This window comes from Schistocerca nitens, chromosome 7 (assembly GCF_023898315.1).
Source record: "Schistocerca nitens isolate TAMUIC-IGC-003100 chromosome 7, iqSchNite1.1, whole genome shotgun sequence".
NCBI lineage: Eukaryota > Metazoa > Arthropoda > Insecta > Orthoptera > Acrididae > Schistocerca > Schistocerca nitens.
The window spans coordinates 435,176,024-435,203,190 of record NC_064620.1 but is presented as its reverse complement, the minus strand read 5'-3'; the positions used below and the strand labels follow the sequence as shown (position 1 = coordinate 435,203,190).

General features: G+C 38.9%; 1 protein-coding gene across 1 annotated transcript in view; it reads left to right on the top strand.

Annotated features, from left to right (window-relative positions):
• LOC126194967 (chitin deacetylase 1) overlaps nucleotides 1–22,498 on the top strand; it is a 224,975-nt gene extending 202,477 nt beyond the window's left edge. The window contains exons 8-10 of the mRNA XM_049933360.1: nucleotides 1,949–2,195; nucleotides 4,168–4,359; nucleotides 21,729–22,498. Of these exons, the coding sequence (XP_049789317.1) occupies nucleotides 1,949–2,195; nucleotides 4,168–4,359; nucleotides 21,729–21,831 (542 nt within the window). The 3' untranslated portion in view covers nucleotides 21,832–22,498. The remainder of the gene's footprint in view (nucleotides 1–1,948; nucleotides 2,196–4,167; nucleotides 4,360–21,728) is intronic.
• Nucleotides 22,499–27,167: the final 4,669 nt, after the last annotated feature.

Below are 27,167 nucleotides of genomic sequence, written 5' to 3'. Positions count from 1 at the left end.
ACACTTTATCTGCATATATACTCTGCAAACCACTGTGATATGCATGCAGAGGGTACTTCCTACTGACTTCTCATTCTACCACGTATTAGGGTTGCCTCCCATTCTCAGGAGGACGATGGTTCAAACCTAAGCCCAGCCATCCTGCTTTAGGTTTTCTGTGATTTCTCTAAACTGCTTAAGGCAAATGCCAGAATGGTTCCATTGAAAAGGTATGGCTGCTTTCTTTCTCTGTACTTCCCTAATCTGAGTTTGTGCTCCATCACTGATGACGCCATTGTCAATGGAATGTTAAATAGTAATCTCCTCCTCCTCCTCTTCTTCTCTTTCATCGCATATGGAGTGTGGTAAGAATGATCGGTTAAAATGCCTCTGTGTGTGCTGTAATTAGTTCAATCTTGTCTTCTTGGTCCCTACAGGAGAGACACATAAGAGGTTGTAGTATATTCCTAGATTCCTTACTTAATACTGGTTCTTGAAGCTTTGTAGGTAAACATTTGCAGGATAGTTGGCATCTATCTTAAACAGAATGCCAGTTCACATTTTTCTCACCATCTTTGTGACACTGTCCCATGGGCCACCAAACCTGTGGCTATTTGTGCTGCCTTTCTTTGTATGTTTTCAGTATTCCCAGATGTCTCTAGCGTCTTCTTTCTGATAAGTAATGTCTTTCTTCAGTGTATTCATGTAACACAACGTATAAACATTCACTAATGAATTTTCTTCCTGACACACAGTTGTCTATAGTCTCTAATTCATTAACGAGGCAATCTTAGGTCCACATACCTCTGAAATGTCGTTGCTTCAGTCTGGATCCCTCACTGACTGCTACAATTCACTGTTCTTACAGTTTTGTCAACAAAAGTAAAGTGAATGCTATAGTTACTTTCTTAAAAAAATGTTTTTATCACAAAAGCCAAATAACAAGGTGATAATGGCAGAAAATGCAACTAGATTTAAAATCAAAACAACAATGACAGCAATTCTAATGTGTGGTATAACCTACCACAAAGTGTGAAATATTGACTTCAACTACCAAATGTCATCTGCCAGTGAAAGAGGACTTTACATTTTTTAATGACAAATTTGGGGGAAAAGAACACATATTGCAGTTGAAATGGTATTGGAAAGTCTTGGGTGGAATACAAGTGCTGGAAAGAATAAAGGTTACCCTTGTGGTCATTGGAGGAGGCACTCCACACTCCTTCTACCAAACAGTCTCTCCCTCCTCTGTTGTGTCACCCATTCCCCACCCCTCTCCTTTATGTTGCTGACATTGTGCACCACATGAAGCCACCATCTCCGGTGCCTGTATGTCACATGCCTATCCCATACACTTGCTGCCACCTCCTCCCACATTCCTTCTCCACACATCAGTTGCCCGCGTCTTCTCAACCCTCTCAACCATCCTTCTGCTTCTTGCCTCTTTCTCCCTCTACACACTCCAGATAAAACAACACCTCACTGCAGACCATCTGTCAAATGTCAAACCGCAACCCCAGCATTGTGTATTTGGCACAACGAAGCTGCTGCACAGAGAGACAGACACACACAGAGAGAGAGAGAGAGAGAGAGAGAGAGAGAGAGAGTGTGTGTGTGTGTGTGTGTGTGTGAGGGGCGAGGTACTGACACCACTGAAGCTTTGAAGGCAGGGTTTGAATTGTACCTTGGTAGCTCAGTAGTTCACTTATTAAGAACGTTGCTCCAAAAGAAGCAAATGTACACACTCGAGTAACATTCCAGTATACAGATTTAATCTGTCTTTTAGTTGTGTGTGTGTGTGTGTGTGTGTGTGTGTGTGTGTGTTGGGGCTTATGGGTGCTCAACATCAAGGTCATCAGCGCCCTGACACACATTAAAAGGGACGAATGTGGACAGACCTAAAATGTTCAATAGCATTTTCTTACGAGACACATAACGTTCCTGATATATGTGCAATAATTTCTTTTAGGAGTCTGGGAAGTGCCATTGAATGCTCATTATGTAGAAACATATGAAGGAGGTCATTGTCCTTACCTTGACCAGTGTGTACTACACAATCATGATCCTGATGAAGTTTTTGAATGGCTCAGAGAAGACTTCAGCCGATATTATGAACAGAACAAGGCTCCTTACATGATGCCATTCCACACCAACTGGTTCCAAATAAAAGAACTTGAGAGAGGTCTGCACAAGTTCCTGGACTGGGCACAAACCCTGTGAGTAATATACATAACTTACTGATATGATGTGTCTATTGTCTCTTACACTGCATTATAAGAATCATCATGTGAGTAACTTTAATGTAATAAGAATTAAATACACTCCATACAAAACAGTCTGGCAATACATTTTTGTCAACTTGATTGAATATTATCCAATATGATGCTCTTTATTATTCTTACTATTTAGTGAAATCTGAGTCCTGTCACATATCCATACAAATTTTTTTACAGGAAATTAATACTGTTTAAAACAAAACAATACTATTTAGTTGCAAGTTCTGAAACAGTAACAACTAGAGTAAAGGTAAAATACACAGAGATTGTAAACATGAAAGGAAGAGATGCACATATGCTGTGAGGGAAGAAGAGTAGAGGGTGATAAAAGCTATGGGTCAAAGAAGACAAATGACATAGTGTTGAAAACAAAATAATAATTGACCAACAGCTGAGATTCATACGTGGTGTGTCTAAAAAGTTCGGTGAATGGTGTCATATCTGAATGGAAACTTCACGCATGTGTGTGTGCATGTGCATGAGTTTCAGAGACTTGAGGAAAATCAATACATGGCATGCACTTCATGTGACTGGCTGCATAAACAGACTGCAACCAGTTGAATGCAGTCAGTGTGAGAGGAAGTGTCATAGCACAATGGAGCAATGTGAAACATCAAGTTCTGCTATGAAATGGGGACGACTGCAATGGAGACATGGAGAATGTTGATGCAGATGCACAGGAGGGAAGCCATGAGCGGAAAATGTGTTTACAAATGGTTTAAACTCTTCCATGAAGGGAAGGAAACAGCTGAGGATGAGCCACATTCAGGTCAGCCATCGACAAGCAGAACTCCAGAGAAGATCAAGAAAGTGTGACAAATGCTGGCATGAGATTGGCAATGGCCTCTCGGAGTGATTGTGGAGGAAATGGGCATCAGCAAGGACATGGTGCACACCATCACTCGGGATGATTGGGGTAAGCAGAAGATCTGCTGCCGATTTATGCCGCACCAGCTCATAGACTTGCAGAAAGCAAAATGGATGGAAACTGCTGGTGATTTCATTTCCATGTGTGACCAGGATCCATTGCTTCTGAACACCATTGTCATGGGAGATGAGACCTGGTGCTACCAGTTCGATCCAGAATCAAAATGGCAGTCAATGTCATGGTGCTTACTGTCTTCCCCACGACCAAAAACACACCATCTGCAAAAGTCCAAGGCGAAAAACACTGTTGATCACCATCTTCGACAACAACACATCATCCACAAGGAATTTGTTCCTGCTGGTCAAACCATTAATGCTGCATTTTACCAGTCTGTTTTGAATTGATTGCTACAGCATATCTGGCAGACTTCTTCCTGTTTCCCTGCTTGAAGGGGGCAACTAAAGGTGAACATTGTGCACACATGAAAACCATCAAAGATCGTGTGATGATTCCACAGGAGGCCTTTGCTGATAGTTTCCAGAAGCTGTGCAAACATTGTCAAAAGTGTGTTGTAGTAGGTGGCAACTATTTTGAAGGGCAATAAAGAACATTTGTTTGCATATTTTTTTTCATTTGATGTCTGATAGCATTCACCAAACTTTTTAGACATACCACATATTCCAATTACTGGTAATGGACAGCTGTTGAATAGTGTCAGAACTGAATGTAACTGAGAGCAAATGGAACCAAAAGATAAACACAGACAGAAAACACAGGGAAACCTGGAGAGGACAGGGAGACACGGGAAATAAAGTTTAATATTACTAGTGAGAAATGTGATAGAAAACGTATAACACCAACTTGTATAAAACAGGATAACTACTAAAGTAACTGAAGTACTTGCAATCATTTGTTTTGCACAATATCTTCAAACATAATAGATAGCACAATTTTCCATATATTGTGTAAACATAATATATTAGGTAAAAAATATATATAATGCATATACTCTATTTCCTAATTAACATACGCTTGAAATTTCAGCCCAGATGTGTGGTTTGTGACAATCACACAAGGTCTGATCTGGATGACCGATCCACGACCAGCAAAAGAATTAAACACTTTTGATGCCTGGAACTGTGCAAAACGGGAGAACATTCCTCCACCACCATGCAATTTGCCAAATTCTTGTGCACTATCATTTAAACCAGCAGAAGCAAATATCACATCAACTAGGTAATTTCACTGTGGAATGCTTCCATACACAACTTTTTCTTTCATGGTGTTATATTTTTGTCTGCATTAGTCAATAGTTTATTTGTAGTTTTTATGGTAGTCTCATTAAACTGTCTTAATTATTTACCAATTTGTTTAAAAAGGTGTTGATATTAAATAATTTGTACAAAAAATTCCAAAAAGGATGTATATGGTTTTCAGAAAGGCTATCTTTTCTTCTAGCAAATTATGTTTACAATCACTGATAATGCCAATCTTTACAAATTACTTTGTCATGCTCAAATTTCACTATAACATAAGTACAACTCCTTTAGTACAGCATTGGAAATATTTTTTAATTTATGTGTGTAATTTAAATTTGGTTGTTACTTTATCATTACCCATCAAAGATTATCTTGTTGATCCAGTCACATTATCTGTTTTGCACCATTCACAGTCTCAGACTGTAGCCACCACAGTTAATTTAATTTAAACAATTGTATTTTATGTATCAGTATTCTGGGTCAACTCTTTGTCTTTTCATTTCCAAGAACTAAATGTCATTTAAGTCATAAGTCATAATAAGTTATTTATATTTTATTCATCTCATAATATACATTTTACAGATCATATGATCAGACTGTACAGGAGACATGTCAGTTTTTGTCTTATGATGTCCATAGTTACATAATTTTCTTACACTTATTTTTACCAGCACAGGTTTATGTTGAATGCAATAGTATTACTAACTTGTTTTTCTTATGATGTACCAATACATTAATTTCTACATACGCTATTATACACAACACTACAACATTAAACACTGACACTGTTCAAATCATCATCTCATTATTCATAAATTCTTCAGTTGAGTAATAGTATTTGCCACAAGGTGGCTTGTAGTTTTCTCTCCAGTGAACCTGTTTCCAGGCTCAGCACATCTCTGCCCTAGAGTTCATTGTAAACTTTCATTCCCATGTACTGGAGAGTCTGCTAGTGGAGTTTTGAACAATGTTTTGGAAGCATGTAATGTTTTTTGTGTCTAGTGTTGTACATATGTTTGAAATGATTTTCTTCAGTTAGCTCACGATTTCAGTGTAAAAAGATGATACATTTCAAATATGTACAATGTAGGGATAGATAATATTTTTAGCTTTTGAATAATGGGTGACAGGATGTTCTTGGAGGGACAGCACACATTTTTTCTAACACTTCTTTTTTGAAGTAGCGGGGTTCATGACATGTAGCTTGAGTCCCTCCCAAAAATTAAACAATATTGATTTATGGATTCAAGCAACTGTGGTACGCTACTTTCCTGGTGTTTATGTCTGTTTTGCACCAGATAGTATATCTATTGAAAAAGCAAGGCTGTTTATTTTAGTAGCTACATAATCTATGTGTGCTTGCCAACTTAGATTTTTGTCCGAGTTTAGTCCCAAGAATTTGATGGTATGAGCTTCTTCATAATTTTATTTTTATGTATGACACTGATTTTTTGATTATTTGGTTTTAAATTGTGTAAAAAGAGTATTTGAAATGTTAATTTTAAGGCCATTGTGCTGAAACCATGCGCCTAGGTTTTTTAGTGTGCGTATCACAACACACAGAATTTATCTCTCATTTTCTTTTTGAATAAGTACTGTACAGTATAATCAGCAGACATGGCTGTTTGGGCATTAATATTGAGAGTAAATCATTTATGTAAAAGAGAAGCAAGAATGGCCCTAATATTGAGTCTTGAAGGACTCCTTGTGAAACTGTGTCCCACATAGATGCTTTTGCTTCCTGTTTGTCAGATGATACCTGAGCCACAGCAGTACATTTTGTCTCATGCTGTATCTGCCTGGAGTGATTAATTGAACTGAGTCCCTTCGTGAAGTCACAGAAGATATCTGCCACTTTATTGCTTTTGTCCAGTGATGACCTGATTTTTTCAATGAATTCATTAATGGTGCTTTCCCATTTTTGAAACCTGTATTGGTTTTTTATAATAACATTGTTTCATGATAAAATGTATCTGGAATGCAGCAATTTTTTTCAAATTCTTGATAACACTCGGAGGATAGAGATAGGACAGTAATTTCCCATACCCTCCCTTGATCATTTTTTGAGTAGCAGTTTTATCTCTGCATACTTAAGTACATCAGGGAAACTGAGTTGCTCAGATAACTGATTATTGAAGATGGGGGTGTGCTACTTTATCATACACAAATTTAATTACTGTGGTAGTTATCTGACCCCACACTACAGCATTTATGTTTTTTAAGGACAAAATAGTGTTTTTTACATCTTCAGCTGAAACTTTTACTAAATGTCATAAGGGGTTCTCTATTCTGGTCCAGTGCATAGTTATTTACACTGCTCTGATACGTAATCACATCTACAGTAAATTTTGCTACATTTATGAGAAATTTATTCACACACTGAGGTATCTGAACAGGGTTCAAAACAATGTTGTTATTTTGTTTTATTTTTGAAATTTCGTAATGCTTAACAGTTGTACCTAATTCAGATTTAATAACATTACACACTGCCTTACACATACTCTTATGTCCTAAAATGAACGTCTCATTAGACATTATTAAAAAAAAAACAACTTTGTAACATCTCACATAGTTAATAAAGTGAGGATTTTTGTTGCATTTCAGGTCTTTATGCAGCTCTCATTTCCTCGCACTAGGTATTTTTAAGCCTGGAATAATCCAGTGTAATTTACTTTTTCCTTTTTTCTGCCAGATCCTAGGCAGGACTGATTCTTTGAATGCCTCTGGAAAACTTATTAGAAATGTATCAAAGTTCTCAGTACTTGGCACACCATTGTCTACAGGCCATTTTACTGCATCTGTCTTGTCACAGAACAGGTTCAAGTTCTTTTTACAAAAGTTTCTTCATAAAACCTTTCTTAATATTTTGTTTATTTCTTCCTGCCAGCTGAATGAACAATGCAAAATGACCAGAAATTCCTGAATCTAAATAGACCTTGTTTTTGGTATCAAACAACAAATTTGTTAAGATATTGTCTACACAAGTAGTTGAGTGGTATTTTCTCTTGTGAATACACGAAAATTTAGTTTGAAACCTAAGTTCTAAGTTAAGTCAATAAATGGTTTTGGGCTATTGTCATGACTTGACCCATTTACATTAAAATCAGGTTCCATGATTATGTTTTTCTTCCTTCTTTCTTAAGTTTATCAAGAAGACACTGGAGTTTAGATGAGTAAGTTTCAGTTACTGTACTTCCTGGAATTCTGTAAATTGATATGACATTGTGTTCATCTCTTCTAGTTCAACACAACTGATTCCAAAAGAACACACCTCATTAAAGTAATTCAAATCTGTCTTTATTTCATATGTTAAGCTCATTTCTCTGAATCATGTTTGTTGTTAATTTTAATCTTTTTCCCACCAGTGTTACATAATATAGTGTTCTCATTAACTTCTTTTAAAGCCTTTACCTCGGAATATCTTTAACTGCAATCTGTTTAGTCATAAATTTTATCTCAAAACCTCTATTGATTCAAACATCTTTTTCCCTTTTACCAGAGTCCATCATTGACATCCACCACACCTTGCCAAATTTATCTCCTGCTTATGTATCTATCTTGTTGCTCATTAATAAATTATTTTTATTCCTTGCAGCTTGTTGGGAGTCTTCATTTAACACCAATTACACTTCCATTATCTTTTGTTACTGCACTCTTCATATAGAAGAATTTAGTCAATTCACCAATAAATAGGAGGAATATTTCAGTGTGTCCAGTCACAATGATGATTCTGTTTCTATTCAGAACATTTCAAAGATTGACAAAAATGTCTTATTAGATTCTGCATGTGATGGTCTTAGGACTTACCTGCACCACTTACAACGACAACTAAGTCAATTACTTTCTGCAGAAAAATGAGTAAACCATTTGACTGGACACAGGAGAATATTTCAACTAAGTTACACTGCAAGAACATCAGAAATCATACAATTTAGAGTTGTCATTCCTATTTTGGTGTTGGTTTTCACCTCACACTGTTCATTTATTTTTGAGAATATTTTAGTTTTATTTGTTTTTGTCTTTACCTAAAGTTTACTTATGGTATATATAAAAAACTTTACAATAATCCAAATTCTATCTTCGACTCTGCTAAAATTACAATAATCTCAGCAAATCTTAAGCAATGTTTTCATTCACATTAATTATCGCAAGTTCTGTGTTATTTCTCAGTGCTCAGTAGCATTTTCTAAGGACACATTAAATTAATAGGAGGACAGTGGAAAGGCTTATACAGTGCTTCTTATTTTAAATTAGTACATGCTGTTTTAGTACCTACCTCAATGTGCTGAGTTTTGCACATTTTTTTAATAGTATGGGGAAACTGCACACTAACTGTGGAAATTATACTACATTTTTTCAACACATGCCTTTATTAACAAAATTAAGCACAAAAATGGTGAATAATACCAAAATTCATAGTGTGACCACATTTAACTCATGCAACCCCGTCATCATCACTCTGTTCATGCATTCATTGATTGATTCATTCATTTACATACTGTATTCCATAAATCCCATCATGAGTGAGAGCCTTCAGGGAAGAGTAATAAATTGATTCTCAACTGGCAGAAGTGGCCAATGGAAACTACTTCTGTAAAGTAGGTGTATATTAATAGCCAATTAACTAGATCTGTTTCACAATCCTGAAGATTCTCCTTCATGGTAGGATTACAGAACACAATGTGTGAATGAATAAATCTTAACTGTAATGTACCTTCAAGAGTCCAGATATTTTGGTAAATCACAGGAGGATGCTTAGTACAGTTCTCCAATTCCCTGTCCAATGTCTACAAGTCCTGTTACAAAAAATTGTACCAGAGTATGAAAATCCTTTCTCAATCCTAGATAGGAATGCATAACCTATATAAAATAAATTTTTGCTTCTACATCTACGTCGATGCTCTAGGAAACACTGTGAACTGCATGGCAGAGAGTACATTTCACTGTATCAGTTATTAGAGATTTTTCCCATTCCATTTACGTTTGGAGCACAGGAAAAATTATTATTTAAACACCTCTGTATGTGCTGTAATTAATCTAATCTTATCCTCATGGTCTCTACAGGAGTGATATGTAGGGGGTTGTAATATATTTCTAGAGCCATCATTGAAAGTTGGTTCTTGAAACTTTGTCGATAGGCTTTCTGGGGATAATTTCTATTTATCTTCAATTGTCTGTCAGTTCAGTTCTTTCGACATCTCATTGACACTCTCCTGCAGATCAAACAAACTTGTGACAATTTGTGCTACCCTTCTCTGTACCTATTCAATACCTCCTGTGTCCTATTTCATATGGAGCTCATATACTTGAGCAATATTCTAGGATGAGTCACATGAATGATTTGCAAGCAATCTCCTTTGTAGAATTATTGTGTTTCCCTAGTATTCTAACAATAAACTGAAATCTACTACCTGCTTTATCCACTACTAAGCCTATATGATTATTGCACTTCATGTCCCTGCTAAGTGTTACACCCAAGTACTTGTATGAGTTTACAGATTCCAACTTTGAACCACTAATATTATATTCAAAGGATACTATGTTTTTCAGTTTTTGAAGTGAACAGTTTTTACAGTTTTGGGTATTTAAAGCAAGTTGCCAATTGCTACATTGCTCTGAAATCTTATCAAGGACTGACCGAATATTTGTACACCTTCATTCAGACTGTACTTCGTTTTAGATTACTGCATCAATTGTGAAAAATCTGAGGTTACTATTAATTTTGTCTGCTGGATCATTAATATACAACACATTTCTCTGGGTGCACCTGAAGTTATTTTTACATCTCTCAATCCAAGATAACATGCTGCCTCTATGCTACCAAGAAATCCTCAATCCAGATCGTATTTTGTCTGACTCACTATATGACGATCATACTTTTGATAATAAGTGTTGGCGTGGTGCTGAGTCAAATGTTTTTTGGAAATTGAGAAATACTGCATTTACCGGACTGCCTCAAACCATGGCTTTTACGATATCATGTGAGAAAAGTGAGAGTTGGTTTCCATGTGATCTACATTTTCGAAATCCATGCTGGTTGGCATGGAGGAGATTGTTCTGTTCAAGATACCTGATTATGTTTGAGGGCAGAATGAGTTCTAAAATTCTACAACAAATGTATGGAAAGGGTATTGGCTGGTAGTTTTGTGGATCACTTCTGCTACATGTGCTTTCTACTACTGGGCATAGTTTTTTTGTCTGCAGGATCTATGGTAGATTATAGTTAACAGAGGGGCTAAATCATTTGCAATTGGGTATAGGATCTTACAGGGATTCCATTGGACCCTTGGGCTCTCTTCCCTTTTAACAATTTCAGTTGTTTCTCAACACCATGACACAAAATTTGTTTCACTCATCTTTCCAGTGCTACGAGAATAAAACTGGGGCAATGCAGTGGGGTTTTCCTTTTTCTTTGATATTCTCAATTTCAGTTCCTTTCTCACCCATGAGTGACTAGGCACTATCTTTGGTACCACTAATAAAAGAATGTTTTTGGGCTCTGTGAAAGATTGCTTGACAATATTCTGCTATGCTGGTTACTGAAGGCTTCATGCATTGCACTCTTGACTGCCAAACACATTTCTTTCAGCATCTCTGTATCTTCTAGCAATGTAGTTATGAATTTTTCAGAGTTAATACTAAATTTAAGTTTATTATTAATCACAAATACTGTTAAGGAATAAATATATTGGCATGTAAGCATGACTCCAAAGATCCCAGAAAGACATTTTGTTATAGGCATCACATAATTTTCTCGTGCATACATCTCTATAAAAATTGTTTTGAACATACATACAGTATCCCAGAAGATCCTGCTACAGGGCAATGAATGAAAGCATGCAAAATATGCTGGCAATCCCATCTACAGTTCAATGCAATGAGATACTTTTATAAGAGCAAAGCAGGGAGTACAGAGCTTTCCATCCACACGCTGGTGATATCTCAGCATGTTATCCAGGTGCTCAGAAATTTCACACAAGGAGTTTCACTCAGTGTGTCCCAATGATTTCTATTACCTGTAAATAATTTAGGAGTAAAGGAGACCATTCAAAAAATAGAGGAAGCACAGAGTTATTGACAGGTCACACAAAAGGGAATTAAAATTTTCCTAGTTTCCAGAAGAAATCCTTTTATGAGCTAGAGTACAAACAAACACACAAAGAACTGGTAGGGTGCAGTGCACAATGAAAATGATGTGGAGGTGCAGATTACTGGAAGGGAGTGACAGGACAAAGGAAGGGGAAGGTGGATTAGCAGAGATAGTGGCCAGGACGATTATGGGATGAAGAAAGTGTTGAAAGGATAACTCCCATCTATGCAGTCTAGGGAAGATGGTGCTGCGAGGGAAGATTCAGATAGTAGACCAACATCGGTCATGTCCATGGTCTTGGCATTACTGAACACTTTCTCCCAACACACTTTCAACTAGAAACCCACTATCTCATTCCTCATAAACCATATCAACTATGTCCTCATATACAACTACTTTTCCTTTGTGGGGAAAGTATATAACCAAATCTACAGCATAGCCATGGGCAACAGTGTGGCGCCTTCCTATGCAAACATATTTATGGATCTTCCTAGGCTCCCAAATCCCTTGTCTGGTTCAGGTTCATGGACTATATCATGATCTGGACTCAGGGCCAAGACGTCTTCATTTCTCCACAACCTCAACGCCTTCTGTCCCATCTGCTTCACCTGGTCTTCCTCAACCCAAAATGACATTATCCTGGATATTGATCTTCACTTCTCTGATGACTCCATCCAAACTTCTGTCAATATTAAATCACTAACCACCTACAGTACCCTCATTTTGACAGCTGCCATCCTTTCCAAACCAACGAATCACTTTTTACTGCCTGGTCATCCATGGACAGCATAATTATCCATAAGTATACTGTGGATAACTAAGGGAATTAAAATCTCATGTTCAAGGAATACGAATATTTGTCAAGATCCGACATTACTTTCATACTACAGTGTACTTTAGTGTCTTATGGACATTATTAAAATCTCCAGAAATATGCACATCCTGACAGGAATAAATAAAGCAGATAATAAGAATAAAACTGAATGGGATACTGTCAAATGGCAGACATGACAGCCAGTCAGTGTAACAAGATACCATAACAATTAAACTGGATAACAACATTGTGTTTGATAATTCACAAGTTGCAAGTGCTTTTGACTATCAAATTCTAAATGTAACAGCACAAACAGAAGTATATGGTTCAGTTGAAGAATCAAGAGAATATATAAAATATACCATTCCACAAAACTTTAAGCAACTAGAAGTAGCACAAAGCATATTTCACTGACATTAATAGTGTTATAAAAATTCTACAAAACAAAAACTCTTGTGGTATTGATGGAATTTCAGACTGAATTTTGAAAAGTTGTTGCACCTTTATAAACAATGTCTTTAGTAATATATGCAATGCATCACTGACACATGGAATTTTCCCCAACAGGTTAAAATATTCAGGTGTTAAACCTCTCTGTGCGAAAAGTGACAAAACAAACTTAAACAATCATTGTTCAATTTTTTTATTGACAGGCTTCTATCCTTTTGAAAGGAAAGCTGCTTTTAAGAATGAACTTATCATCAATGGATAATGGCAAAAGGAGGAGGAAGGTAGAAAATAAACGACTGTGCTAAAGAAACAAAAATGTATCCAAAGCACATTTGGTTTTTTAAACCCATCCCCTCATTACCACCTCACAGGGCAATCTGGAAATTACAGATCCCTCATATGGATCCCTTGGTATTTGGGTCTGTTCAAGATATGGTTACATGGTAAAGGATCAAGAAGGCTAACATTTTCATATGAAGATTTATAATAGTTATCATCAAGATTTAACTTTCTACTCTCTCTCTCTCTCTCTCTCTCTCTCTCTCTCTCTCTCTCTCTCACACACACACACACACACACACACACACACACACAGCTCATGGTTTCCATATTGGGCAAGGAAGCGACATTTATCAATCGGAATTAACCTAGACCTTGGGTTACACTACAGATTAGTCTGTCACTACAACTAAGATTTCAGCTGGGAAGGGCAATATTGCAATGTAGCCACAAGTTTACATACTGTACCTTTCTTCCCATTTTATAATCAGCTGTCGTTGAATCCATGAATGATGGTGGCTCATTCAGGTCTGCACATTGTAGAGGAACTGACAGGGATTGCAGCTTTGTTGGTTGCAAACAACAGCTGTGGTATGCGCATAGAGATGTAGATGCCAAACAGTAACCTTGTGTTTGAGGGGTAGCAGGCAGCGGAGAACATTAATCGGTGAATATATGCAATATTCAGCTTGTTGCGATTTGTCAGAGTGTCAAGCTGCTACCACCATATGACTACCACTGTGAGATAATTGGATCAATAGGAATGAGACATACAATGTCATCTGGCACAGCAAGTTGCAATGCTTCGTCCCGAGCATCTACAAACAGGGGAGTACAAATGCTTGTGTCCAATGACAAAATTGAAGTTTACAGATAACTGTTTTCATAAAACACCAAAAAACGGCTGTCATGTGCAGTGCATAAGTACTTCCAAGATAGACACAGTGTACCATAAATTACATGCTATGTAACAGTCTCAATGAAATAATTTTAATACCATAAAATTATTGTATGAGGGTGAGTCAAATGAAAACCTTAAATTTGTAATAACAAATCAAAATTTCACGCCGTTATCCTGTAAGTTGGTAAGTGTGCTACAAAAAATGTGCATAATGGCCTGTAGATGGCAGCATAGTGCAGATGCACACATACCGTCGCAGTATCAGTATAAAGATGGCCGCCCCACTTGCGACTTGCATCAGGAAAGAACAGCATTCTGTTATTTGGCTTTTGCTTAGTGAAGGTGTGAAACCTATTGAAATTCATCGATGAATGAAGGTTCAGTACGGTGATGCATGATTGTCACAGCAGCAAGTCTACGAATGGAGTAGGAAGTTCGCAGATGGTGTGACTTCAGTGGAAGATGCTCCTCGTCCAGGTCAGGCACAACGAGTTGTGACTCTACAGAACATTGCAGCAGTTGAAGCCATAGTGAAGGAAAACCGCCGAGTGACACTGAATGACACTGCAGCATGTTTACAGATTAGTCATGGATCAGCACACCACATTGTGCATGATGTGCTCCAGTTTCACAAAGTGTCTGCAAGATGGGTGCCATGGCAGCTGACTCCTGAAATGAGAGAACGATGTGTTGATGCTTGTGAAGAACTTCTTCAGCACTTTGAACGAAAAGGTGATGGCTTCCTTGCAAGAATTGTTACTGGGGATGAAACCTGGGTTCACTTCCACCAACCGGACACAAAGAGAGTGAGCAAGGAATGGCGCCATTCCTCATCACCAAGACCAAAGAAGTTTCGAACAGAACCATCAGCAGGGAAGGTTATGCTGACTCTCTTTTGGAATGAAAAAGGCGCCATTTTAGTGCATTACATGCCTAGAGGAACCACTGTCACCAGTGCATCATACACAGATGTCCTAAAAAAATCATCTGCGGCCTGCAATCAAATCAAAGTGACGTGGATTGCTCTCTGGATGATGTAAGGTCCCACACTACCCGTACAACAGTTGCAACAATCACAGACCTGCATTTTGAGTGTCTTGCTCATCCACCATACTCACCAGACCTTGCCCAAGTGATTTCATTATGTTTGGACCACTCAAAGATGCAATGGGAGGAAAGAAGTTCCGTTCTGATGAAAATGCACGCCACGCGGTGCCTGAGTGGTCGCGCGAACTACCAAAAGAATTTTTTTCTAAAGGAATTTATGCACTTTGTAAGTGCTGGAGGACTTGCATTGAGCATGGGGGAGATTATGATACAGCTTTGTACCACTTCTGCACAATAAATAATATTTAAAAAATATTAAGGGTTTTCATTTGACTCACCCTCGTATGTAATATTGGAAAATTTTAAATCTTTTGCGACTGTGACAAATGTTTTATTGATACCAGACACATTTTGCACCTCAATTAAAACAAAGTTGATAAAGTATACAAAGTCAGCTGTAGACTCATAAAAACATAAAGACTAAAATTTATTGAGTGTTTGTGAAGTGCAATGCACCATAAAACAAATTTATTTGAGTGTGTGTGTCACACACAAACAACAGTTATTTGATAAAATATAGATCAGTTGACACAAACATTGATATGATCTTACAACCGAAACAATGCACAAAACTATGACATGTAATCACGTGGCAGTATAGAAGCCAAAATACTGTCCACTGAAGATGCTTCAAAATAAAGCAAAAAGTGGCTGGTGTAAATAAGCCTTCTATTACAGTTGCAAAAGACAGAATATATCTCAATATACTGGTAAAACTGCAACTGCAGAAGGGATGCTATAGAAAAAGAAAAGACAATGTGAATAGTGAATGTGTGGCTTACCTTTCGTTGTTTTCAATTGCTGTGACTGTCATCATCTACATCGCTGTGGTCCATGTCAGTGTCTGACTTATCTGGTCTTTTGAATGAGGACGATGGGATGATGCATATTATCAATTAAAATTTCCCTCTCCATGTCCTCCTCCTGGAGCCGTTCTGCGTGTCGAACACATTCAACCCATGCTGATGGTGTCATGCTCTCAAGTGCTTCGTGCAAAAGTCTCTCTGTCAGCAATTCTAAATGTCGTGTTTCTTTCTGCCACATATCCTTTCACTTGTGCCCATATGAGCTCTATTGGATTGTACTAGCAATGATATGGTGGCAAACGCAAAACTGTGTGTCCATATTCCTGTGCAATAAAATCAATTTCATACACTTTCACACGAGACTTATGGAATCCTAGAAGATTTAACAATTCAGCCCGAGCTTGACTGGCAGTGTATGGATTCTTCTTACTTGCAAGCCACAGCATATAGGCTTTTTTTTTGTACTTGTTGTGGGATGCTTGTCAACAACTGCATTGTCCATAACAATCACTGAGTTTGCAGGCAAATAAGGAAGAAACTGTTTCCTAAAACATAATGTAAATGTCTCTGAGTGCGTTTCAGAATGATAATCATCTGAATTTCTCTTTTTTTATACCATTAATTTGCTTTCTGGAATGAATATGGGAGTAGAACCAGCTCAAAGCATTGGTAACATAAAAAAATGTTCCAATTGCCAGATTTTCTTATTTCAAGAATACTGCTTATCACAATGTTTCATTAAAAAGTTTCATCCGTCATTTGTATTTACATATTTGAACCCATTGTCTTTCAGAATTCTTCACATTGAGGTAACAACGCCTTTAAAATTTTTAGTTTCATGCCATTTCAACAGAATTTTTTTAAGAGTACAAAATTCAGCTGTCTTGTACATATTTTTGTGATGTTTCTCGCAACTGTGATGTCTCCCTGGCGATCAGAAAGCTGGCCTTTGACTTGTTTGGGCAGATAAATTACCTTCACTGGCAATCCACCGAACAACGCTCAAGCTGAAGCTGGTTGGTTCTGCTGTGTGTTCCTGAGATCTTGCATCTGTGATAGGTCCATTGTTTCCTGCTTCACCCTTGAAGAAAGTGTATATCCTGTAAATTATGTCTCTCGCTTAGGTATGGAGAATTTGTCACTTACCACCACCATCAGCCATGACAAATCACAACAAACTGAATAAAAATTCACTGAATAACAGACACAAAATTGTTTAACACTCACACTGACCAAGACATTCACAGCACAGTGCTGAGAACACTACTGAACTTTCATTGGCTGTCGGAGGATGAGGTCACATCAGATGTGGAAAACGAGCCAAAACTCAACTGCCATCATTCATAACTTCAACTACTCTAAATAATACCAAATGCTTACTCCACTATAAGATCTAAAGGTAGTTTATTTACCCAGCACTTTGTCACAACAAATCACACTAAAAGACACAATTTGGTGAGATATTTAATGCTGTATATGTTAGCTTCACTGCATGCTTAATGTTTTTTGAGTTTTTGGTTCTAAAATTAAGACATTTAATGTTTTGTATGTGCAATACACTTCTCGGGTTTGTTGTTGGATCGTATTTTGTAAATCACACAATATTTCATCGATGTCACTACTCAACATCTTCTGGTGGTGGTAGTTGCTGCTGTCATTGCTGCAAGGTGCAACTGATGATAATCGCGCAGCGGTGTTGAAATTTATCAGTCTGGGAGCAGGCAATAAGCGTACATGGGAAGACGCGCGCAGTTGGAGGAAAGTGGTGCTCCTAGCGCACCGTGCTGGGAGCCACAGAAAGGCCTTCTGCTTGTGCATTGTGGAGAATGACTGTGCTGCTGGGCACTCCTGTGGTTAAAAGCTGAATTAAATCTCAGCAGTGCATTGTGTCGAGTCATGAATCAGAAGTTCTTGTTTCCCTGCTTTGATTTAAAGGCAGCCAGTGCTGGATTCCAGGCGGCATTTAATTGAAAACCTGCATCCCTATTGATAAGATTGTCCGCTGGGCAAGTGCAGCTGTAGTGAGAGAAAGGGAATACATTATAGAAGTTGATAACTACACATGATGTCAAGAAAATTACTATCACTGCATCCGAAGATCTCTTTGAAGCTCTCAGCTGTGTTCTGCGAGTGGGTAGAAAGCACCACCTGGGCGCTAGCTGACTGGTTAAAATAACAAGCCAAAGTTCACCAAATGTCAAAGAATGCTCGTCTCAAGGCCCAGTCACAAGAAGGGAATGTGCCATGTCGACGCAGCCGTAGTTAATACCACAGATAGAATCCTGGAAGATGCAGCTGTTCCAGTGCTTGAGAAATGTTTGTACTTGGCACCAACACCATGGAAAGCTCCAATCCAAGATGTGATAGTTGGCATAGAAAAGGCAATTTTGAGGCTTCCCAGCAACATTGCAGAAGAGATTAGGAGTGACACCTGGCAAATTTTAACATGAGCCCCACCAAGGAAGTTTAACATCAGCTCAGCAGAAAGGAAGGCTCTACAAGACTTGAGAGTGGACAAAGACCTCATCATTTTAGCTGCCGACAAGGGGAATGCCACTGCCCTTCTCTCACGAGCTGAATAGAACAGCAAGATGGAGGTGCTGCTCAGCAATGCCCCTTATCACAAGCTTAGAGGGAATCTGACTGGCAAGACCCAGAGAAAAACATTAGAGCCTCTCAAGAAGAGTCCTATTCCTTCTAAAGAGCCTATGCCAACAGGCTGCAGTCCCCCCAAGACAGTATAGTCTACTCTAGACACACAACGACGGCACTCCTCTTCGGCCAATGGTAAGCAACATTGCAGCTCCTACCTATTTTCTGGCCAAACATCTTACTACACTGTTGGGACCTCTCACAGGCAAGTGCAATCACCATATCTGGAATTCAGAGGACTTCATAGGCTACCTGAAGACAGTTAAGCTACAACTGTTGGATCTTTTGGTTAGCTTTGACATTGTATCTTTATTTACAAAAGTACAATACCTCTGCAGGACTTGTTAGTGCTTATCAGCAGCCAGTTTGGGGAGGACATTGTGGTATTGCGGGACATAGTGTCTATCACAAATCAACTCACACAGAGCCATACTTGCAACCCACAAGTTGTCATCACCCTGCACAAGATTGTAGTGTCTTAAGCTCTTTGGTGCATAGAGCACATGTGGTCTCAGATGCCGACAGTCTACCTGGTGAACTACAACACCTAAGAACCGTATTCCAACAGAATGACTATTCTAAGCAAATTCAAAGCAGGGATGTAATTGAAGATGCGGAGGCACCTGTGCAATGGCGTTATTGCCCTATTTTGGTAGCATGTCCTCAAAAATAGAAAGGATCTTCAAAAGGCACAACATCAAGTTTGTAGCTGTATGCCTTTCTCCCACATCCACATGCCTATTGTACTGAATGCTCACTTGTAAGAGAGACTATCACCAAGCAGTCAACTAATCAATTTACATGAAGAGAATAATCGTCCAACACAAACGTCTTCTCGCCCATCAGCAAACTTGAGGAATTTATTATGCTTGGTCAAATATGACCTTGGCCTGAGGAAATATGGCATGTATAAGATCCCATCCCAGTGTGGAAAATCTTATATTGGGCAGACATGCCAAATTGTGCAAGAATGTTGCATTAAACAACATCGTCATACATTCCTGGGGTAACCTGATAAAACAATAGTAGCATTGCCTGGACACTGGGCATCGTGTGTTTCACAAAAAAGACTGAAATTTTATCCCCAGCATCATCTTTCTGGGACTGTGTTGTTAAGGAGGCCATACATATCTGTATTGAGAACAATTTTGTCAGCAGGGAAGCAGGTTTTCAACTAAGCAACCCCTGGAATCCAGCACTGGCTGCTATTAAATCAAAACAGGGAAAACAAGAACGTCTGATTCATGACTCAATTCAATGCACTGCTGAGGTTTAGTTCAGCTTTTAACCATAGGATCGTCCGGCAGCACAGTCACAGAGCACGTACTGAAAGCGTTTCAGCAGCTCCAAGCAGGAGGGAAAACAAGAACGTCTGATTCATGACTCAATTCAATGCACTGCTGAGGTTTAGTTCAGCTTTTAACCATAGGATCGTCCGGCAGTACAGTCACAGAGCACATACTGAAAGCGTTTCAGCAGCTCCAAGCAGGGGGCGCTAGGAGTGCAGCTTTTCTCCAAGTGCGAGCAACTTCCGGTACATGCTTATTGCCTGCTCCCGGTCTAATAAATATCGGCACCACCACCCGATTATCATCAGTCACACCGTACAGCAGTGATAGCAGCAACTAGCACCACCTGAAGATGTCAAGCAGTTGCATCAATGAAATGTTGTGCAATTTACACAATAAGACATGGCGGCACACCTGATAAGTGTATTTGCAACTGGTCCGTCAAGGAAAGCCTGAAAAGTCACATTTTGTGTGTGTTCCATCTGCTGCATTTATGAGTTTGCATGACAAAACAGTGACATTTCCATGATGCCGTGGTCTTTTGCTGTGACTGTAACTTTTGGATGAATAAAGAAATACTGAATTGCAAGACTGAATCGGGCAGTGATGGAGAAAACTATCTTACAATTAATCGGTCCATAGTCCCCAGCATGCTTATACAATGGAACAAACTTACTCCTGAAAGTGTGTGTGTGTGTGTGTGTGTGTGTGTGTGAGAGAGAGAGAGAGAGAGAGAGAGAGAGAGAGAGAGAGAGAGAGAGAGAGTTTTTATGTAGGTAATATCTAATACTATGGAAAATACTTCTAATAAATTAATAATAAAGTTCCAGAAACTTTTTCAAAGATGCAAAAGTGAATTAAAAAATTGGAATAAACAGGACACAAAGTATCTTTCCTTTGAAATCTCTCTCCTTCACATCATCATTCTGTCTCTTTAGCCACTAGGCTAATATACAATTATGCACTCGTCCTTTTTAGGTTATGTTATGACTTAAACACATTAATCACCAATGTGTCAGTAAGAGACATTCAACTATAACAAATTGAACCAAGAATAACACATTTTAGTACATTTTCAGTGTGCCACTGCCTTGAAATAGTGTAGTTTCATTAACACACAAGCTATAATGAATGAAATATGAAGATGCTTTAACAACCAATATGACACTTCCTGTAATTTTCTTACAATAAATCATACCAATAACATGTTTCTGAGAGATCCGTAATGTGTTGGTACTCTGAGGTACAGTACATTCATACATCATAAGTTTAATGTAAAACCAAATGTGGACTTCAAATAAATGGGACAAATGGCATCTACCAAGTTATGCTTGTGAAGTAGGATGGGTTGGCTGAAGGGACTGAGCCTTTAACAGACCCATGAGCACTGCAATATGTAGAAGCCACACTCCCAAACCTCTGCTACATACACCTAAGCAGCATTTCAAGATGCTGCTACTGCCTATTTAAAAATCATAACTTGATATTAGATGTAAACAGTTCAAAAAACGTGACTGTCATTACATACATTCATGTGGAAATGTATGCCCCCACCCTCATCCCATCACACACACAAACTTCTAACAGACGTGTGTGTGCTACATTACTGTGTCATTAATTTTCACTAAAATATACTTCTTTTGGAAGTGGCTGAGTAGAAAGTGAATGGAGACAGCACAGTTTTTATCCTACACTTTCAGTACAAGTTCAAATGGATAATAATATAGGGTTTAAACAGAGCAGACATTTGAACAACACTCATTCATCACACACATCATCTGCAAATTGGGTGGGGGAATTAATCACACGTGAAGGGCTCCCTGCCATACACCATAATATGGCTTGCAGAGTATAAATGAAGACATTAATATAAGTTAATATTCTTTCAGACCATGCAGGCAGAAGAGACTAGTTCAATTGAATGTCAAATTTTCACGAATTTTTTTGTTTTGTTTCAGGTACTTAGTAACTTGTCGAGAGTGTCCTCAGCGTTATCCTTGGCTTGGTGATGCCATTGGTACCGGAATTGATGGAACAGATGTGTACAACCCAGAAAATTAACAAGAGACAAGAAACACATTCAGGTTTTCTTGAATTGTGATACTACCATCGCTCAATACATTTGAAGCATTATTTACGAACACTATGCTTTGTACAGATGGTCAGAAAATGGAAGACGTACAAAAGCACTGGGCTTACATGATGACAGTTCAGTGAACTGTTCATGACAAACGAGAAACTGGCAACTGTCATTGCATTTCTGTAGTTGTTTATTTTTTATTTGTTGTTCGCCATTCCTGCATAAAACATGGCATAGCACTGATAGAGAGCAGTACATACTACACTGCAAATTTTCAGTGGTTGCCATTACGAGTATCTATTTCTATAGAAATTTTATCAGTGATTGTACAAGAATGATGTGAATGAATGAAGGAACATCAAATATTTGTGTTAGTTAACAAAGCTTGGTACTGATTATACCAAGTTAGAATCATAACAGAAATATGTGTTCTAGATGTGAATATAAAGTAAGTCACTGGTGTGAGGGTGAGAGACTGAGTGAGTGAGTGTGTGTGTGTGTGTGTGTGTGTGTGTGTGTGTGAGAGAGAGAGAGAGAGAGAGAGAGAGAGAGAGAGAGAGAGATACCTTGTAAGAAACATTGATTATAATTTTACCTGAATGTTTTTGTTGGAAAATAAAGAACAATAGATGTTTATACAAATGTGAAGAGCTCTTTATCATTTTTCATCTTGAAAAGATACATACTACTAATAACAGGGGTATGAGTATCAGAGAACATGTAACAAAAGACTACTCAAAAAACATAACATTTCTATTGCAGCAAATGAATTTATTGTTTAAGAAATATTGGAAGGACATAGAGCAAGCCCTCGGTTTCTAGATTATTTAGCATGAAGAACATTACCTTTTATAACATGGTCTGACATTCTTCTCTAACCACTATTATTTAATGTGTTTTTAATGCTGAGAAATACACCATAATGTCAGATAATGATTATTACAATATTCAGACAGTTTCTCAACAACTGAGAATGGTACAAAGTCACCTTCTAATGAGGAACAAAGGATCCCTTGCATAAATGTTTTGAAGCAAAAGATTATCACATCAGTACTGCCATCAGCTGACTGCTCTACTTGCAAGCAAGTCCAAAAATTTTAAGTGTGCAGAAGAGTTACAGTTATTCAGATTCTATGAATAGTAACCAGGTGTACAAATTTTGCAGGGTCTGATTACAAATATAGTTATTTTGAGATTCATTGCATAACTGACACATCTATTACAAAACTGGATCTTAAGCTGTGTTGTGAAGAGTCAAAGTGGCAAAAAAAAAAAAAAAAAAAAAAAAAAAAAAAAAGAGAGAAACTCATTCACTAAGTTTATCAGTATTGAGTGGATAACCATTTCTTTCCTCTGTGTTCATGGATACTCGAATGGGTTTATTGTTATGACATGAAACACAGGATCTCCAAGAAAAGCAGACATTTCTTCATATATATGCTGTAACTTACCAAATGAAAGCGTTGGTATGTTGATAGGAGACAATAAAAAAACACACAAACACACACACACAAATTTCAGGATTTCGCAACCCAAGGTTGCTTCATCAGGAAAAAGGGAAGAAGAGGGAAAGACGAAAGGATGTGGGTTTTAAGGGAGAGGGTAAGGAGTCATTCCAATCCCGGGAGTGGAAAGACTTACCTTAGGGGGGAAAAAAGGACAGGTATACACTCGCGCGCACACACACACACACACACACACACACTCATATCAATCCGCACATATACAGACACAGGCAGACATATGTAAATGCAAAGAGGTTGGGCAGAGATGTCAATCAAGGCGGATGTACAGAGGCAAAGATGTTGTTGAATGACAGGTGAGGTACGAGGGGCGGCAACTTGAAATTAGTGGAGGTTGAGGCCTGGTGGGTAATGGGAGGAGAGAATATATTGAAGGGCAAGTTCCCATCTCCGGAGTTCTGATAGGTTGGTGTCAGTGGGAAGTATCCAGATAACCCGGACGGTGTAACACTGTGCCAAGATGTGCTGGCCACGCACCAAGGCATGTTTAGCCAGAGGGTGATCCTCATTACCAACAAACACTGTCTGCCTGTGTCCATTCATGCGAATCGACAGTTTGTTGCTGGTCATTCCCACATAGAAAGCTTCACAGTGTAGGCATGTCAGTTGGTAAATCACGTGGGTGCTTTCACACGTGGCTCTGCCTTTGATAGTGTACACCTTCCGGGTTACAGGACTGGAGTAGGTGGTGGTGGGAGGGTGCATGGGACAGGTCTTACACCGGGGGGCAGTTACAAGGGTAGGTGCCAGAGGGTAGGGAAGGTGGTTTGGGGATTTCACAGGGATAAACCAAGAGGTTACAAAGGTTAGGTGGACAGCAGAAAGACACTCTTGGTGGAGTGGGGAGGATTTCATGAAGGATGGATCTCATTTCAGGGCAGGATTTGACGAAGTAGTATCCCTGCTGGAGAGCCACATTCAGAGTCTGATCCAGTCCCAGAAAGTATCCTGTCACAAGTGGGGCTCTTTTGGGGTTCTTCTGTGGGAGGTTCTGGGTTTGAGGGGATGAGGGAGTGGCTCTAGCTATTTACTTCTGTACCAAGTCGGGAGGATAGTTGCGGGATGCGAAAGCTGTTTTCAGGTTGTTGGTGTAATGGTTCAGGGATTCAGGACTGGAGCAGGTTCGTTTGCCATGAAGACCTAAGCTGTAGGGAAGCGACAGTTTGATACGGAATGGGTGACAGCTGTCGAAATGGAGGTACTGTTGCTCGTTGGTGGGTTTGATGTGGACAGATGTGTGAAGCTGGCCATTGGACAGATGGAGGTCAACATCAAGGAAAGTGGCATGGGATTTGGAGTAGGACCAGGTGAATCTGATGGAACCAAAGGAGTTGAGGTTGGAGAGGAAATTCTGGAGTTCTTCTTCACTGTGGGTCCTGATCATGAAGATGTCATCAATAAATCTGTACCAAGCTTTGGGTTGGCAGGCTTGGGTATCCAAGAAGGCTTCCTCTAAGCGACCCATAAATAGGTTGGCGTACGAGGGGGCCATCCTGGTACCCATGGCTGTTCCCTTCAATTGTTGGTATGTCTGGCCTTCAAAAGTGAAGAAGTTGTGGGTTAGGATGAAGCTGGCTAAGGTAATGAGGAAAGAGGTTTTAGGTAGGGTAGCAGGTGATCGGCGTGAAAGGAAGTGCTCCATCGCAGCGAGGCCCTGGACGTGCGGGATATTACAAGCTTTCGCAACCCACAGTTGCTTCATCAGGAAAGAGGGAAGGAGAGGGAAAGACAAAAGGATGTGGGTTTTAAGGGAGAGGGTAAGGAGTCATTTCAATCCCGGGAGCGGAAAGACTTACCTTTTATATATAGCGATGGATATGTGTGTGTGTGTGTGTGTGTGTGTGTGTGTGTGTGTGTGTGTGTGTGCGCACAAGTGTATACCTGTCCTTTTTCCCCCCTAAGGTAAGTCTTTCCACTCCTGGGATTGAAATGACTCCTTACCCTCTCCCTTAAAACCCACATCCTTTTGTCTTTCCCTCTCCTTCCCTCTTTCCTGATGAAGCAACTGTGGGCTGCGCTGGCAGGTCGATAGAAACACAAACATACACACAAAATTCAAGCTTTCGCAACAAACGGTTGCTTCATCAAGAAAGAGGGAAGGAGAGGGAAAGACGAAAGGATGTCGGTTTTAAGGGAGATGGTAAGGAGTCATTCCAATCCCGGGAGCGGAAAGACTTACCTTAGGGGGAAAAAAGGACAGGTATAAACTCGCGCACACAGACACATATCCATCCGCACATACACAGACACATTAAAACCCACATCCTTTCGTCTTTCCCTCTCCTTCCCTCTTTCCTGACGAAGCAACCGTTGGTTGCGAAAGCTAGAATTTTGTGTGTATGTTTGTGTGTCTATCGACCTGCCAGCGCTTTCGTTTGGTAAGTCACATTATCTTTGTTTTTAGATATATATATAAAAATCAGTTACTTGTGCCCTTAGTGTGCTCTGAGGCCACATAGGACTAAGAGTCAGTATTCCTGGGGAGAGACTGAATTACAAAAGTTTGAGTTTATTCTCAACTGAATGCTGTACATAACATATAGCAAAGAGGAATACCTGTTTTCTTTGGTGTGTACTCTGTGAATGCACTGATAAGAAGTCAGATCATGCTGGGCTCCCCAATAAGAATTACTTCAGTCAGTAAAAAAGTATTATACGTGTGTTGGAGGTATATGTTTACATCAAGCTGTTATGCAGTAGAATACACGAGAAAAGACTTCTTCAGGGAATGGACTCCCAATAATATTGGTTCTAAATTGGTAAAGCAACTGAAGACACTGCAAATGAGCCAGTAAGACTAGCAAAAATGCTCCGCATAAGTATGTTGTACCCATAATGGCAGATATCGCTCAGGCATTTGATCACATATGGTGACCAGCACATTTTGATCACCTGAGGGATTTCAACTGCTTATGAGCATTATTTCTAAAGTATTTAAGCAACTTTGTAATGCCGAGGAGAGACCTTTGCAATAGAGATTTGAAAAGAATACCCTCAGGAATCCATGAGTGGGCTTGTACTCTTGGAACTGGTACTCGACCCGGTATCAGGAAAGCTGCAAGACAACAAAGCAGTTTTAGTAATGGCATATGCCAACAAAGTGATGATGCTTGTAAAGGGAATCTCCAGAAGTAATTTGGAAGAAGGATGTGACACCAGTTCTTTAAGAACTACATCAGTGGTTCTGAGGAGTTAAACTGTCTGTTGCACCTGAAAAAATCATGTATATGTTATTAAAATGAAATATTTTAAGAGACCTACCATGGAATTATGTGACAGGTCCATAAAGAGAAAGTCTGTCACCATATAGCTCGGCACCTTTTTTGATGAATGACGAAATATTAGTGCATACACTGAAGAAATGAGCAAAAGAGGCAGAAAAGAAGTGAAAATTATTAAAGATTATAAATTACCAATGCAAACAAGAAGAATATATCATGACACTATCTAAACTGCAATCATGGGATACTGTGGGAGTACTTTGGCACACAGACTTCCACTCATAACACCAGCATTGATAGTGAACAGGGTGCAACATGGACTACTTCTTCATTTAATGGGAGCTTTTGGTACTGTGTCAATTGCCACGTTGCAAGTGATATTTGGGATACGTCAGCTTGATATACAGACACAGAAAAAAGTGGTGATGTACTGACTGAAGAAAGAGCAACATGAATTGCAAAATTTAATGGATATATGGGCCACAAGCAAGCAGTTAATCCACCATCAGATCCTTCTCTTGTGGCAGACACAATGAGCTGAAGCTCAAACATTGAGGCATACCTATTATTTTC